This window comes from Phyllostomus discolor, chromosome 3, assembly GCF_004126475.2.
Source record: "Phyllostomus discolor isolate MPI-MPIP mPhyDis1 chromosome 3, mPhyDis1.pri.v3, whole genome shotgun sequence".
Lineage (NCBI taxonomy): Eukaryota > Metazoa > Chordata > Mammalia > Chiroptera > Phyllostomidae > Phyllostomus > Phyllostomus discolor.
The window spans coordinates 111,938,008-111,954,278 of NC_040905.2; the positions used below are offsets into that span (position 1 = coordinate 111,938,008).

The window sequence follows — 16,271 nt, forward strand, 5'->3', positions numbered from 1 at the left end:
CTTCCTGGAAAACACTCTCACTTCTGCAGTTTTGGAAAACCAAACAGATCTGTACTGTAGAGGGTAGAGGCGCATCACAGGGCAACAAACCAGGTCTCCACAGGCCAGACTCAGATCTCTGCTCCTGCTCCTGGGCCATCTGCCCCTAATCTCTAACAGCCTCTCCACTTACCAGAGGGCTCTGGCCATTGAGGATCTGTGCTGCCTTAACTAAGGCTCTTTCTCTGCAGCGGGAACAGAAAGCACATGCAGAGGGGCAGTGAGACTGCAGGGCAGGTGGGCTGTGTGGGCCACCTAGTCCTGCATCATCCATGAGGGCCTGGCAGGACATAGCTCGAGGCACCGCCTCCACAGAGGAAGGCAGGTGTGGACTGCCTGTCAGACCCATCCCTGCAAATGGACCCTTGGGCACCCTCTTGGCACATATCTGCCATGAGCCTCTTACAGGAGCACTGCAGTTCCTGAGCCTGGGTAGGTGAAGGCTGTCCAAACTGTTCTTCCACGAGGTTGGAAGGTTGCCAACTTCCGTCCCTGTTGCTGCACTGGGAGGCCGGACAGCGCTCTCAAAGGAGGCTGGGTGGACACAGCCCCAGGGCGGGACTTGTGGGAATGCCGCCGTCTCACCGTGGCCCTCAGCAGTAGCCCGTCCAAGTCCAGGGTATATTGTCCAGGTCTTGGTGTCCGCTGGAGAGAGTGGGGTCCTGGACCCTCAGTTCCCCAAAGAGCGGGCTGTCCCTTTCCACCCGCCCTGAAGCCCCCGCCTCCCAGAGCCCTGGGGCCCTGCCAGAAAAACACTCGTTTTATTTTATCTTTTATTTTTCTTATAAAAGGCCTTCATATCATCATTTTTCTTACAAAAACCAAAGTCTTTGTCTCTGAGTTTGAAAAACATTTTCCCAGAATAAATGGGAAAGGATCTCTTATAAATATATTTTAAAAAACAAAAGCAAAGCTTGTTCCTAAAGCGTCTTTCTTTCCAGTTTCTTTTGTTGCTTCACTCCCTGGGGCCAGGGCTGGGTTACACACCCATCCTTACCCCTGCTCTCCCTCTGCTGTCTTTCTGGGGGCTTCCTTCATTGCCCCCCTGAGTCTCCTCCGGCTGGGAGCCTGGCGGCCCTAGGCCTGTGTTACCAGCACACAGCAGAGCCTGCCTGCCCTGTCCCACCCCAGAGGTTGCGCACTGCCAGAGGACAGGGCATATGCCATCCTCAGGGGCACTTGGGCCCTGGGGGTCCTTAGAGGTCTTCACCTGGGTCCCAGCATCTTAGATGAAGAGACCGAGGTCCAGAGAGGGGCAGGGACTTAGCTATAGTCACACAGTCCCTGCCCTGACGTGTCATCCTCATCATATGGATCTGAGAACTTCCTGGTCTGGCAGCGAGAGGGTGCTGGCCAGTCTCAGCAGGGCTGAGGACCCAGCCCAGTGATCTATCCTTCCCCCTTAGATGTAGGGCTTAGTGGGAAGGGGCCCTTGGAGCCCAGGCCCTGGGTAGCCCATGAGTGGCACCTCACACTCAGGCCCACCAGGCAGGGCCTCCCCAACACCCTCATTTGCCTTGGGGCCTGGCTCTAAGGGGGCCTTCACCCCCTCCAGCTCCAGGGGCCCAGGCCCCACCTGCCCTTTGCCCTGAGCTGCAGCTGCTGCGGCCCGCCCCCGCCGCACAAAGTAGGCCACCCCTACAACGGCAAGCGCAGCCAGGAGCACGACAGCCAGGGCAGGCGCAATGAGAAGAGGCAGGTTGCCCTCTCGGGCCTGTGTGACAGGGGCATGGTTGGAGCGGGAAGAGGGCGTGCGGGCCTCTCCACAGGCCTCTTCACCCTCAGGCACCCACCCAGCATCCAGGGGCCTGACACAGATGGAGTAGGTGGCATTGGGCCGAAGCTGAGTGACCGTGTACTCAGCAAGTGAGGCGGGTAGCCGCAGTGTCACTGGCCGCTTGTCGGGGCCTGACAGGTTGCGGTAGGTGAGGCGGAGGCTCTTGAGCTGCACAGTGCTGTCCTGTAGGTAGCGCTGCAGCCCTACCTTCAGAGAAGTAGGGCTTATTGTCTCGATTCTGAGGGGCAGGGGCCCAGGAGGCCTCAGAGTGGCTGGGGCCGGGGTGGGCCATGGACCCTGCTTCACCAGGCTCTCGCAGTACAGACCAGTGAAGCCTTCGGGGCACAGGCAGGCTAGGTGGCCCCGAGCCCCGAGATGACAGGTGCCCCCGTTGAGGCAGATGGACGCCGGGCAGTCCTGGGTCTGGGGATCAGGCCCCATGGTGGGTGGGGTGGCAGGTAGCAGGCTTGGGGACTTGGCAGCGGGCTCCGTGGGATTTTGCCAGGTGGGGGCTGGGCTGGAAGATGTGGGTGTGGGTTCCCATGCCGAGGGCCTTGTGGTGGGCACTGTAGCCGTAGTGGTGGTGGCCGGGCAGCCGAAGTCGGCGTAGTCAAGGTCCAGGAGCATCTGGCCAGCATTCTTGGGTGGGAAGTGGCAGCGCGTCTCCTCCGGGCTGGCCAGTGCCACACGGTTCTCCCGCACCCAAGGGCTGAACCAGCTCAGGGAGCACACACAGTTGAAAGGGTTGCGGGCAGCTGCCAGGAGCCGCAGACGGGGGAAGAGGCCTGAAAGCTCGTGCGGCAAGGCCCGAAGGCTCAAATTGCTCAGGTCCAGCTCCTGCAGGGCTGCCAGGCCAGCCAGGTCCTCGGGCCGCAGCTGGGCAATGCGGGTATTGCCAGCCAGCCGCAGGCGTGTCAGCCCCTGGAGGCCCTGGACTGCAGGAGGCACGTGCTCTAGCTGGTTGTCTGACACATCCAGGTCATGTAGGTTGCGCAGGCGGCCAAAGAGCCCCTCATCCAGTTGCTGCAGACCCAGGCCGGCCAGCCGCAGCGCCTCCACATTGGCCGTGTCCAGAGCACCAGGCTCCAGAGCGAGGAGGCTGTTATAGCTGAGGTCCAACAGCAGCAGGCTCGGTAGGTGCAGCGGGGGTAGTGCCCGAAGCTCATTGTCTTGAAGTTTGAGCTCCAGGAGGCGGTCAAGTGCATCAAAGGCACCGGGCTGGATGTGGTAGATGTGGTTCTTGCCCAGGTACAGGCGTTCCAGGCGCCGCAGGCCACGGAAGGTCTCGTTGGTGATCTCGCGCAGCCTGTTAGAGGTGAGGTCCAGATTGCTGAGGTTGGCGAGTGGCTGGAACACCCCATTGGGCAGGCTGGTGATCTGATTTTGTGACAGGTCCAGGAGCTGCAGGCCCGGCAGGCTGGCAAAGGTGCCAGTGTCCAGAGTGGTGATGCCGTTGTCAAAGACATATAGGCCCACTGTGTCAGGTGGCACATCTCGGGGCACCGTGGTCCCGTGGCGGGCAGCGCAGAAGACTGTGTGTGGCTGGTTGCACTGGCAGCCAGATGGGCAGCCCTGCACCCCAGGCCCTGGGGCTAGCAGCAGCAACAGGAACAGGGGGACCCTGGAGTGCATCTTTTGGTCCCTGGGAGCAAAGAGGAAAGACAGGAGACCGTGAGTCAGGGGCCCAGGAGACAGTCATGCCAGGAAGGATGGAGATGGGAATTCCAAGCCCCCTTTACCACTCACTCCCTGCCCAAAATTCAATGGTACACTGTAGTTATGAGTCAGGTCTCCAGTGCCTGGGCCCAGTTCCTGTCGTAGCCCCATCGCTCCCTTGCTATGTGACTTGAAACAGTCATATGACTTCATTGTGCTATCAGCTGATACTTCTGTACTATCACCAGGGCTCAGTGGCTTAATGCATGCAGAACAGGATCTGGCCCCCAAGCGTTCACTGACCACAAAGGACACCTTTACTTTACTCCAGCCTTCCCACCTCTCTGGCTCAGAGAGAACATGTGGTCAAAAGCATCAGGCTCTGTGCCCTTGCCCCAACCCTCCATTCCCAGATCTCTGTTGAGGTAGAAGGCAAGCAGGGAGAACAGTGGCTCCCGGATCAGCAGCCCCTCCTCACAGCTTCTGGGAGAGATTGGTGGGCAGTCAGCCCAGCGCGTAAGCAGAGAAGCTGGCTGCCTCAGGCCACCAGCCCCTGCCGCCACGCTCTACAGCCTCCAAGTGAGGAGAGACCGCAGCAAGAAGACTTCACATGGAAACTATGGGATCAGTGTTTTTCCACTTGTGAAGTCAGACCTGCCCAGGACAGGAGCCGTAGGCTGGCCAGGATGTGGCCAGTGGCAAAGTTCCTAGGGAAAGGAGCAGAGGGGCTGAAGCAATTGGTAGGTGTCCCCCTGGGAGGGGGTGTGTAGGGAGGGAACCATGGTCTTCACAGCCTCAGCAGGCACAGTACTGGAACTAGAGGTAAGGGGGGTCCAAGCCTCCTTCGGCTGACCTAGGGCTCAAGTTGGAGACGTTGGCTGCGTGGTGTCCCCAGAGGCAGTGCCAGGCCTGGAAACACTCCCCAGATTCCTTCATCTACCATTTCTTGGGTTCTACACTGGGCTGGGCACTGGAGCAGAGCTGCAGCCCTTCCCACATGCCAGCACCACTGAGCATTCACAGTCACCTCTTAGAGTCTCCCCAGCAGCCATTCCAGGTGGAAACTATTCTCATCACTCCCAGAAGAAAGAAAAAGGGGGGCTCCTGGAGGTGCAGTGACGTGCTGCCATTGCACTGCTGCGAAATCTGACCCAGAGCCCGGATCCTTAATCAGGTCCAGGTGTGGCTGGGCCTGCTGCCTGATGTGGGCCCAGTCCTACCAGGGTGAGGGTGGCTCCCCCAGCTGCTCCAGGCGCCAGCTTTTAGGCTGGCCTGCCCAAGACAGGACGGGGCCACAGCATGGGCCCCCTTCATTCAGGCTTCTAGGGGAAACCCAGGGGACACCCCCAGCAGCAGTCCCCATGCTCAGGGCCCTTACAGCCCCAGAGAGGCTAGCACCTCTCCCTTCCAGGCATCTCTGCTCACACAAGAGCCTTTTGTACTGGGACTCAGACTCCCCTTCCCCTACGTTGGCGAGCTCTCAGGCCAAGGTAGGCAACATGTCTCTCCCCACAGAGTACCTTCTGCCCCCACTGCCATCCATTGGGCTGTCCCTCCCCCAGGAAAGCGGGCTCCTGGAATATGAGGTGGGAAAGGGGCAGGTGGTCCCAGGATGGACTACACAAGTCACTGGGGAGGCCACTGCGGTCTTAGGCCAATTCTAGGTAAAGGTTCACCTATGCCTTGCCTCTTTGCAGGGTCTCCACTGCCTGGGAAGGGGGGGCCTTTGGCCTCTGCCCCTCACTAATTACCACTGGACCACCTTTCAGAGGCTAGCCAGGGAGGCCTTTCCTGACCCCTAACCAGTGTCCCCTCCCCTGTTCTCTAGGTTCCTGGCTGCCTCATTCACCCTTGGCCCTGCCAGCGCCACCTCAAGGGGGGTCCATGCACCCCACCCAGCCTCCTCCCCTGCAAGGACTTGCTCCACCCTTACTGACTCAGAAGTCAGCAGATTTGGCCTGGCCGCCAGATGTGGGCTATGAGCGTCCCCCACCCCCCTCATCCACGTGGGGGGTGAGCCACCTCCCCCTGAATCAGCTCTCCTGGTAGAACAGTCTGGGGTCAGGAAGGGAGCAGCCAGGCTTGGGGTGGGAGGGGACCCTACACGTGGCCAGCCTGACCACCCCTGTGACGTTGGCTTCCCCTAGGACTTGTATAAGATCACGATTAAGAGCTCATGCTCCAGTCAGGCAACCCTGGGCCAGGGGTTTCAGAGCTGTAAGGTGTGGACAACAGTTTCTCTCAGCTCTCTCAGCGCCTAGGGTTTCTTCATCTGTCCCCCAGGGCATTCAGAGTAGACACCTCCCCAGACGGGGGGCTGCTGGGGGGCACTCCCTGTTCTTCACGGAGGAGGGGAACAGCTTTGGCTCTGGCCTTTGCTCCCATTAGTCAGCAAAGTCATCACTGGAGAGGGAGGCAGCAACTGCTGCGGGTCTGTCTGGACCCAGAGTGGCAACCCCACTGAGGAGCTGGGAGCAGAGGCTGCATCAGGAAAAGTGACTGGCATCCTGGGCTGAGGAGATGCCAACAGCCAGCAGCTAATCTGTTTCCCACTCCCGAGGAGGCAGGGGTGAGCGCCTTGCCTGAGCCTGGATCCACCACCCAGGAAAGAGTTGGCACTAGGGCTTTGGAAAACAAGCGGAGGCTGATAGCTCTTCCATAGCATGCCTGGCACCAAGAGCAGGTCAGACATCAGACAGCCCCGGGGGGACCTAGAGGACCAAGACTGAATGGAGGGGCAGGCGACAGCCATCTGGTGGTAGGAGACTGAAGCCTGAATTTGGACCCAAGTTCTGCCCCCTAAATAGCTTCCCAAGTCCCTTCCTACCTGTGGGACTCAGTTGCTCAGCAGCCCTGCCTCACCTTCCAGAGTTGTTCTGAGTACCCAGTGTTCTGTTTGTTTTCAAGGGGGAAGTTCTAACGAGTTCTGGAAGCAATTCTGCTTGTCTGGGCACACACTGGGGTGTGTGTGTGTGTGTGTGTGCGTGCGTGCATCGGGGATGGGGGTGTCTCAGGGTAGTTGTGGGGGGTGGGTCATGGTTGCTCTTGCCCAACCAGTTACAATTTCAGCAGCAATGAAGGACCAGAGGCCTGGGCTTTGATATCTGATCCATTGACCCAAGGCAGGGAGGTGGGACCTTTCTCTCTGCACAGGGTGTGGGGAGAGTTGTGGAGGCAGCACTGACATGGGGGGGGCGGGTAGTGGAAAGAGGGCAACAGGGTCCAGGGCATCTGTTCACCACCTGGATTCAACACAGCCTCGCCTTAGTCTGGCCCTGCGGTGGCCCTGCTTGGTGGAAAGAGGCAGCAGGCAGAGAGGCCTGGGCTCTGCTGCTGGCCTTGCCAGACTCCAAGGAACGGTTGCTGGGATGGTGCTTTAGGCTCTTCTGACTGCCTGTGTTTGCAGCCCGGCTTTGTGGCTGCCTGGCCATGGGCCTTCATCTCAGTCCCCATCTGTGAAGTCAGGGGACTAGTAATAGTGCCTGGTTTTCAGGGCCAGTAGTTTGTACTTGGAGCACATTCTGAGTGGTCAGTTAACATTGGCTACTTGAGGGAGGGTGTTATCCTTAAAACACAAGCACTGCCTTCCCCACACTCAGGGGAGGGCGCCATGGTGTTCGAGGGGCTTTGCACCCCTTTAAGCACAGACAGGAGGCCCCCTGGGCTGAGGGTAAAGCCTCCATACGGAGACTGCCCCCCCCGACCTGCACCGTTGAGTGTGGGCGTAGGAAAGCAGCCTGATGGGGGGTGCCTTTAGATTTGGAGGGGGCAGCCCCCATCAGCACATGATCTCAGGGTGGGGAGAGAGCACAGGGAGGGCTATGAGTAAGGACATCCATCATCTCAGCTCTCAGGGAGACCCAAAGTGCCACCACCCACTCCCAAGTGTGGGACGCACACAGAGGCACCCGCGCACACAAAAGCCCTGGGTCAAGCAGGGGCCAGCAAGTGGGTGGAACTTGGGCATTTGGGTGACCAAATCACATCTGAGGCTGGAGTATCTCACTGTTCCTGGGGAAGGACAAGCCAGCACACCCCCTCGCTTGTGCCCAATGCTGCAGAGTGTGTGTGGGGGTCTGGTGCCGCAGGCCTGGCCCTGGGGCCCTGGGCCTCTGGCTCCCAGTGTTGGCCCGCCCTGGCTGAGCACTGCCGGCCAGGCCTGGCAGCAGCCCAGCCCAGGAGTCTGCCAACCCCTCAGGCAGGCGGGACTGTGCCGGCAGCCAGGACAGCTGGCTCCAGTTTCGCTGACGTGTCTGAGGAGGCTCAGGGCCCAGGTCGGGTCCGCCCGTCTCCCCATCCCTGGGACAAAGCAGCCCCTGGCCCAGTGGGGCAGAGAGGTTGGGGTTTCTCTCCTGGGCCCTCGTGGAAGGGGCCAAGATGGCAAAGCCTCAAGTTCCTCAGAGATGGCCCTCTCTCCAGGTGGGGGCGAGAGAGCCCTGCCCTATGTTTAAGGTGGAAGCCCCTGCCCATCTGGGCGTCTCCGCCTCACTCCACCCACTACTCCACCTGGCTCTGCTCCTACAGATAAGACCCTAAAACTCAGTTTGTGGCCCCATCCAGTTCCTTTCCCTTTCTGGGCTTCCATCTCCCACCTGGAACCCCAGGGGCTTCTCAACCCCAGCTATACATCAGAATCACCCTGGCAGTTTTGGAAAGTTCCTGAGGCCTGGCAGAGCTGTGTTTTGGAGAAGCTCCTTGGGTGAGTCTCACCTCCAGCTAGGTCTCAGACCCTGGGACAGGAGGCTGCAAAGAGGACAGTGTGGACATCAGCTTATTTCTCCCAATAAGGGGAATATCCCTGAGCAGTGTAGGAGATGAGCAGGAGTCTGCCAGGCCCCAGGTGGGGACCTCCTGTGGCACTGTGGGTGACTTGGGAGCCACCAGACCTGTCAGCCCAGAGCAGGAAGATCAGTGACTAAGGCCAATGCATGGCTCAAGTGGGCCCCTGGGGCAGTGGGATGTGCCATCTCAGTTGGGAGAGGTGCCACTGTGTTGGGAGAACACACTGGCTTCCCCGGGAGCTATGTGGTAGCTGTGGCCCAAATAGAAATGGGCCAATCCAGATGCCACTGTCGGCACGCGCAGGTGTGATGCCACCAGGGCTGGGCTCAGACACAGCCTCCTCACTGCCCTGTTTCCACCCAGAGCCACGCACCCATCAAGTAAGGTCTTAACCCTGCAATTAACCCTGAATTTGCCAGGGGAAGGTCTTAGTCACCAAGGGAGGCCACCAGCCCCAAGTCATCTGGGCCCAGGCTGTCTGGGGCCTACACCGGGCCTAAGAAGGAGGTGTCCCCAGAGGAGGTCTTGCCCTTCTCATGCTCATCATGCCCAGGGATCTAGGTGACCCTGTGGCAGAAGTGGCCCTTCCTGGGATCTGTAAGCCGATCAGTGGGCAGGTGGGATTGACATGGGTGGCCACCACCCTGCCCCTGCCCTACCCCTCTCACTTTTCACGGCTGCCTAGTCAGGCCCCAGTGACCGCCCCAGCCCCAGCCCCAGCCCCTTCTCAGTGCTAGCCAGCTCTCTCCTCCCTCCTTAATTAAATCTCTCAGGCAGCCTCAGAGGAATGTCAGAGCCTTATTGCATTTCCCTGGAGGAGACTGGTGAGGGGGCCTTCCCCAACCTTGGAGAAGAACTGGCTCCTTTCCTGCCCCCACCCCCTAAACCCGAGGTGGTCTAAGGGAGCCTGCTCCAGCCTCCTCATACCCAGGAAAGTGGAATGAGGAAAAGCGGGGGAGGCCTACAGGCCTGGCCAGCCAGGCGGCCCAGCCAGCTAAAGGAAAGCAATCCGGCTGGCTCTGGAATGTGGAAACCGATAAAAGGAAGAAGGCTGAGCCCGCGCCCGCCCGTGGTGCATGCAGACTCCCGCAGCACCCCTACCCGCCCCCAAACATAGCCCTGCTCCAGTCACGTGCACACGGACACACGCCCACGCCAGGAACACGCCCAGTGGGCTGTCTTCTCACTCACACCCTCCCCCTTCTCTAAGAACTCTCACAAATTCCACAGCAGTGAGGGGAGCTGGGTTTCTTGGCAGTGCAGACAGAGCCTTGGGCTCTCCAGTCCAGGGAGGGGACTCTAAGGAGAGCTGAGGGGGGCACTGGAAGGGGTCTAACCCATTTAGGTGGCATTGCTGCCCTTCCCATTAGCTCAGGGCTTGCCAAGAGATGCTTCTGTGAGCAGAGGCTCACCCAGCCTCTTCTCTGGCCACCAGAGGGTAACTGACTGGCTGGCCTGCTAGGTGGGAGCTGCCTTTTGGGCTCAGCTGGGCCCCACTTGCCTGTCCCAAGGAGCTGTCTACTCCAGGGGTGGGGTCTACTTATAATCCCCCTTGAGGACTCAACTCTCTTTACCTGGGACTTGTCCCAGCTCCCCCAGGGCTGTTAGTGGGGGAGTTGGAGCCAGAAACTGTGGATCCATCTCCTGCCCAGGGCATCTCCCTGGCCCCAGGGCTGCCTACCAGAAGGGCCTTCCTGGTGAAAGCAGAGGTCTGGACAATGTCTAAGGATCTTCTCGTGTTGACCCCCTGCCCCATTTCCAGTCCAGAGAGTAGTGCCATCCCAGCAAATACCCTGGAACACCAGCCCCTACTGATCCCATCTGACTCTCTGGACCCACAGGTTCCAGGGTAGCTGTTTCAGTATGCAGCCACATGAAGCCAGGGAGGTGGGGACAGGCTATGCCAGGCCCCCAGCCTGGCATGAGCATCTTTGTCCCTTCCTGGGCCCAGGAGAGGCCAAATAATGGTCTGGAGAGAATCCAGCTGGGCTGCTCATTACCAGAGCCCTCTTCCTGCCTCTGACACTCTGTTTACAGAAGCTCTGGGGCCTGATTCCCCTGGGAGAAGACAGCAGACTCAGGGGACTGCTCTCCCATCCCCCCTACCCCCGCTTGCCTTAGTGCTGTTGGGCCTTACCAACAGCTGGGTCCTAAATGGACTTCACTGCCTACTGGAACAGCCTAAATGGACCCTACTCAGTGGATATCGGCCCAGCCATCCCTTCATGCCCTAGGAAAGGACCTTTGAGATTGAGTGCTGTCCCCCAGCTCCAGAAGCTCTTGGCCTGGGGAGGGGGCACTGGGCCCAGGCATTTCTCTCCAAAGCCTCCCCTGCCCTTGGTGGAAAAGGTAAGCAGGGGGACACTGAGACTGTTGTCTCTGCTCTTTGTCCTTCCCACCTTGCAGGCTCCATCTCTAGACCCCAGGGGGTGAGGTGGTCAATGACCCTGGTGTGGTAATGGTTGGCACCAATCTGCTGATCTACCAGTGACCACAGAGGGACCTCAGCAGCCCTCAGGCCCAAGCGCTGCCAGCTCTGGGACACAAAGGACTAGGCTGGCTCAAGGCTATTGGGTTCATAACCCAAGCAAAGCCCCTTCTGGCAGAGACAGAGATGAAACACACTAATACCTGGGCCCCAGTCAGCCACTGTCTAAAGTGTGGCAGGAGTAGAGACTGGGGATGGTGGGGGGCGTGGAATGGTGCATTAGTACCTTCCAGTCACCTGATTATACCTCCCCAGGGCCTGCATTGCCTGTGCACCCCATACCCCAGCTTTATCCTGAGTGACAAGGGCCATTAGGACCCCAAGGAGCCAATCTGCACAGGGACATGTGAGCCTCCAGACCCAGACTACTCCCACTTGAGGAGGTAGAAGTGACCCAAGACTATGATGGCATGGCCATTCCCTCAAAGGGGCTTAATTCATAAAACTGGTCATGCCAGAGGGCCCAGTCGTGGGAGGAGGAAGCAAGGGAGGGGGTGTTTATTTTGTCTGCTCACAGCCCCGCGGGCTGGCCTGCCAGTGAGCCCTGTACACATACCAGCACACCCGGCCACGGGACTGTCCGCGCCGGGTCGAACCAGGTGATGGTGCGGGGCTGAGGACACATGCCCACCCTGAGTGCGTGTGAGCGGCGGGGGTGGGAGGGGGGTGCCGCATGTGCATAACCCTTTTCGGTGGTGCCCACCAATTCCAGTCCTCAGTCCCCCAGCCCAGCAGACACTCACCAGACAGTGGCGGCGGGAGCCGGGCCGGGTGGGCCGCAGCGTCAGTCCTTCCCCGCTGGTCAGACCAGAGGGCTCCTGGTTCCCGAGGTAGCCACGTCCGCGTACCCCCACCACGGGCTGCGGAGTCAGCTCTCGGGAGGCGGGTCGTTCCTTTAAGGCAGGGGGGAGGGGCTGCGGCCGCCGGAGGGGCGGGGTCGCTCCCCATTGGTCAGGGCGGAGCGGGGGCCCAGGGACTGCCGCCTCACCTCTCCGCTGTTGGGTCATTTGACTGGGCGTCCTGGTCCCCACTCCGCACCTCCCGACGCCCCAGGTGGCTCTACCACTTGTTTGCCTTATGACTCTGAGCAGGTCCCTGATTTTCGTGTAGAAAGCAAAAATTTGAGTGAGACGGAATCTCAAGCTCGGTTGCTTGTGACACACCAGAGACAGGTGACGTAAATTCGCAGAGCAGACCTCAGAGCTGTGCAGACCTGGAAAAGCTGGAGAGGAAGGGAGTGGGGGCTGATGTAAGGATTCAGCCCCCTTGACCTGCCTCAGCCTGCCAGAGCTTTGGACTTTTCAAGAGAAACTGGAAATCCGGATTTTTTTTTTTTTTTTTTTTTTTTAGGTGAAATCTCTCAATGTGCTATTGTTGGTAGCTAATCCCAATTTCAAAAACTGCTGGGCAGGCTCTACCGAGCCTTTCTGAGGGTCTCCCTCATACAAAACTCTTAACGCCAAATCCGAAATTCTGGGCTCCTTTTAGCCCAACAGCTTTCAGGGCTGTGGGCATCCCTGGACCACTTCTCCCACATCGATGACGGCTTCACAGTTACAGACAGCTCCAAAGCCAGAGTGTGTATGTGGTGGTGTGGGGCTGGGATGGGGCAGGATGTTGGGCCTTAACGTCAGTGGGTGGGGCCTGGGTGCAGCTGACAGTGGCCCTTGAAGGGGCCAGAGGGATGAGTGCCAGGGACTGGACTAGTCCACAAAAATCCCCTGCCTTGGAGGATTCCAGGAAAAGGCTCTGCCTTCCTCCCCCTCCATGTTTGTGGTCAAAGGCATGCCTCAGAGCTTTGGGACCCAGCTCAGCTCCTGAGTTCTAGAGGGCCCTGGGACACCCGCCCCCTCTTCTAACCTGGCCTGCAGCCAGTGCCTTTGCCTGGGCCAGCTTGAGTCTCAGTGGGCCCAAGGGCTTGTGCCATGAAGCTAGGCCACACCAGTATGGGGGGGGGGGGCGTTCTTTGGAGGACTTGATAACCTCCAGAAGGCAGGACAGCCTCCATGTCCAGTTGCTAATGAGCTAAGCAGGGTTCAGTGCAGCGCTTACCTCCCAGACTTACTGTCTCAGCTCCTAACCTCCTCATGGCCTCTCCCACACCTGCACCCCATGCACATCCTGGTGTTTGTGAATGTGCAGCATGACGTGCAAACCTCTGCCCCTGGTGCAGAGCTGCCACTTAGGTGTGTTTCATTTGGCATGTGTGGGACTTTTTAAAACTTTGATGCCATTGCAAACACTAAAAATCCGGTGGTTTCACATTAAAATGGGACTTCCCAGCCTGCCTTGAACAGGAACTCTCAGCTGGAGCCAAGTGCCCCCTTTGACCAAGCAAGCCTCAGGCTCACAGGTCACCCCAGTCCCCACCACTTCAGTTGCCTCACACGAGGCAACTTTACTCACTCAGTTTCCTGAAGCATTTGAGTTTGCAGTCAGTACCATGTGGCTGTGGTCAGACTGTCTCTGTAACTCTGCCCTTGGATCCTAACACCCTCAGGAGTGTCCTCAGATATTGTAGGAGGGAGGGGTTGCTCTGAGGACCAGCCTGACTTCATCTAAAGAGTAGGTCTTCCTGACAGGCTCTGAAGCCTCTCACTACTGCAGCCAGTTCTCCATGACGGAGTGACCCCACCTGCCTAAATGGTCCATCCCCTGCCCTGATCTTGCACCTTGGACTCAGGCCATGCTCTCATCCACCCAGAGGTTCAAGGGAAGCTTCCAGACTGCTCCCCAGTTTGTCCATCCTTTTCTCATATGGTTTCAAGACACCACCTCCCTTTAGAACCTGGTTACCTGGAGCCTCTTTGAGGTCAGGAGCTGAGGAGTGTGAGGTGCAGCTTGGTCCAAGGGGACCCCCACTGACCAGCTTGAGTGGCAAAGGCAGATCCAAGGGACCTGGACTGATTTGGACCAGTGGCAGTGCCTGGATGTCTAGGTTGGTGGGCTGGTGGGGAGATCCAGGAACCAGGGGACTATTGAAGCTGCCCTTTTCCTAGCAGGCACACCCCAGTACTTCCGTGCTAATTGCAGGAATATTGGGAGAGCTGATGGAATTATCAGAGGCTGACCCCTCCCCTATGTGATCCACTCTGTACCACCATCATTCTGCATCTTCTGGGACGTGGGCTCGGGGTTAGGGACCACATCTGGCTCTAGATTGAACCCAGGTCAGAGCCCTTATCAGCAGCAGGCCCAGATATTAACCCTCCCCCTGTGCCATGGCAGTGGGAAAGGTGCCTGAACCAGCTCTCACCACCTCTGGCCCTCTGCCAAGCTGGGGCCGTGTTCTACATTCCAGACCCAGACCCCAGCTTGGCTCTCTTTATAAGGCCTGGGGTCAGGCCTGTGCTAGTTGTTGGTCAGCTCGTGGGGCTGGTGCCATGACCCTATTTCCTGTGCCAGTGCTTTGGCAGGCAGGTGCTCCTGCCTGACAGCTCCCCAGATAGCTCCGCCTGAGGCAAGGAAGACAGGCTTGACCTGTCAGAGGAGCCAGCCCTGCCCTCTGTGACTTCCTGCCCCCATACCCGCAGCACCTGAGCCAGTAGGCCGGCCAGCTGGGACTGACAGGATGAGGGTGCAGGGAGGCCAGGTCAAACCTCTTAAGGAGGGTGGCCTAAAGCACAGGTGAGCCACTGATGCTGTGGTGGAACCCACAGTCCCACCAGTTCTCACCAAGGCAACAGGAGCCTCCAGCCCACTTGCTTTCAGACTCTGCCCTGAACCCATCACCTTTTCTTTCCACTCCTCCCACCCATCTCCACATGGTGATTTCTGCTCAGTGCACATCTGCTCCTATCCCTGTTCAATTAAGATGTGCCATCAGCTTTTCATTTCTTGTTCAATGGAGGCAGAACACTCCTCCTGATGTACCAGACCCTACCCTGTCTTGCCTCTACCCTCCCCATCCCAAGCCTCAGCCCCTCATCCTCATTGTCCAGGCCATGTATCCATCTGCCACAGGCCCTCTGCTCATGCTGCTCTTTCTGCCCGGAACTCTCTCCCCTGCACGTGGGACTATCTCCTCTGCCCTCTGTCATGTGTCGTCAGAGAACTTCTCCTTCACATGTTTAACTGTGTCTGCCTCTCCAGGTTGGAAGCTCCTTGAGGTCAGAGGTAGGGTCTTTTGCATCCACCTCCAGTCATACCTGTAGGCTGAGTCAGGGGCCAGGCATAGACCAGCCTGCCTAAGGAATGAATGGATTTAGTGAAAGCCCTGTTACAGTTGCTGAAGGGACCTGTGTCCATCCCCTCTGGAGCCAGCATCATTGCGGGGGGCACCCAAGGCCACACATTCACCTGCCTTCCCCTCCCCCAAGGCAGGCAGTGGTCATACCAGGCCAAGCAAGGCAGTTCTGAGCCCAGCTCACCCTGTCTGGCCTGAAGTAAGTAGAGGCTGTGTTACTCACAGGCGACCGGCCCAGGGCCCTCCAGGAAGCTGTGGAGGCACCCATGGCCCCACCCAACATCTCACCTCACTCTGTAGTCTCCAGCAAGGTAGGGGGAAGTAGGCCACAGGCAAGCTTTGGGAAGCTGGCTGGGAGGGGTAGACAGGCAGGTGAGGAGAGGGCTGGGCCCTTTGTTTCCTAGGTGAGGGATGGAGGCAGCTGCCACAGCTGGATGACCTCTGACCACTGGGACCACAGTGAGGACGGGATTCTGTGTGGGAACAAGTGTCGAGGTAGTGACCCAGGCCTGTGGGTCCCCGGGAACATGAGACTAAGACCAGAAGCAAGAAACAAATGGATGGTCCTGACAGGTGTGGCCCAGTGGTTGGACGTCGTCCTGAAGACCAAAGGTTCTCAGGTTCAATTCCTGGTTGGGGCACATGCCTGGATTGCGGGCTGGGTTCCTGCTTGGGAGTGTACAAGAAGCAACCAATCAGTTTCTCTCATACATTGATATTTCTCTCCTCTTTCTCCCTCCCTTCCCCTCTCTAAAAATAAATTTTAAAAATCTTTAAAAGAAGCAAATGGATGAAGGCACCTGCCAGAGTTCTCCTGGGCCCCCTTCCCCTGAGACCATGAGCTTGAAGGCAGCACTTATAGGGCTGGAGGTTGCAAAGGGCCTCTACAGAGCCTGGGGAAGGCATCGTAAATCTCTCAGCAACAACAGACCCTTAGCCAAGACCAGATGGGCGCAGAATAATAGGGGTGCTGGGGGCCTCCAGCCTGCCCTCCATGTTCCTGGCCACCACCCCTCCCCAGGCCTGCTTTGGGAAAGAGGGCAGGGAAGCTTGGCAGCAAAGGAGACCCTACTCTGGCCCATGGCTCAGTCTTGTGCATAGGGGCCCCAGGCTGGTGCTGGGGGTGGGGTCTGAGTCTTCAAGACATCATCAAGGCCCCAGGAGCCTGGGTTGATTAAGAAGATGGCCCCCACCTGGCTGGTGTGGCCCAGTGGATTGAGCGCACATCTGTGAACCAAAGGGTTGTGGGTTTGATTCCCAGTCAGGGCACATGCCTGAATTGCAGGCCAAGTCCCCAGTTGGGGGAATGTGAAAGGCAACCACCCATTGATGCTTCTCTCCCT

At 58.6% G+C, this 16,271-nt stretch overlaps 2 protein-coding genes across 7 annotated transcripts in view; one reads left to right on the plus strand and one right to left on the minus strand.

Moving 5' to 3' along the window:
• Positions 1-16,271, plus strand: part of LOC114505596 (mitochondrial import inner membrane translocase subunit TIM16) — a 65,581-nt gene that overhangs the window by 30,156 nt on the left and 19,154 nt on the right. The gene's annotated exons all lie outside the window — the stretch shown is intronic.
• Positions 881-11,623, minus strand: VASN (vasorin). Its single transcript, XM_028523439.2, has 2 exons — positions 11,486-11,623; positions 881-3,458 (listed from the first exon to the last, which is right to left on the minus strand). Exon 2 carries the CDS (start codon positions 3,446-3,448, stop codon positions 1,442-1,444), a length of 2,007 nt encoding a protein of 668 aa, XP_028379240.1. The 5' UTR covers positions 3,449-3,458; positions 11,486-11,623; the 3' UTR covers positions 881-1,441.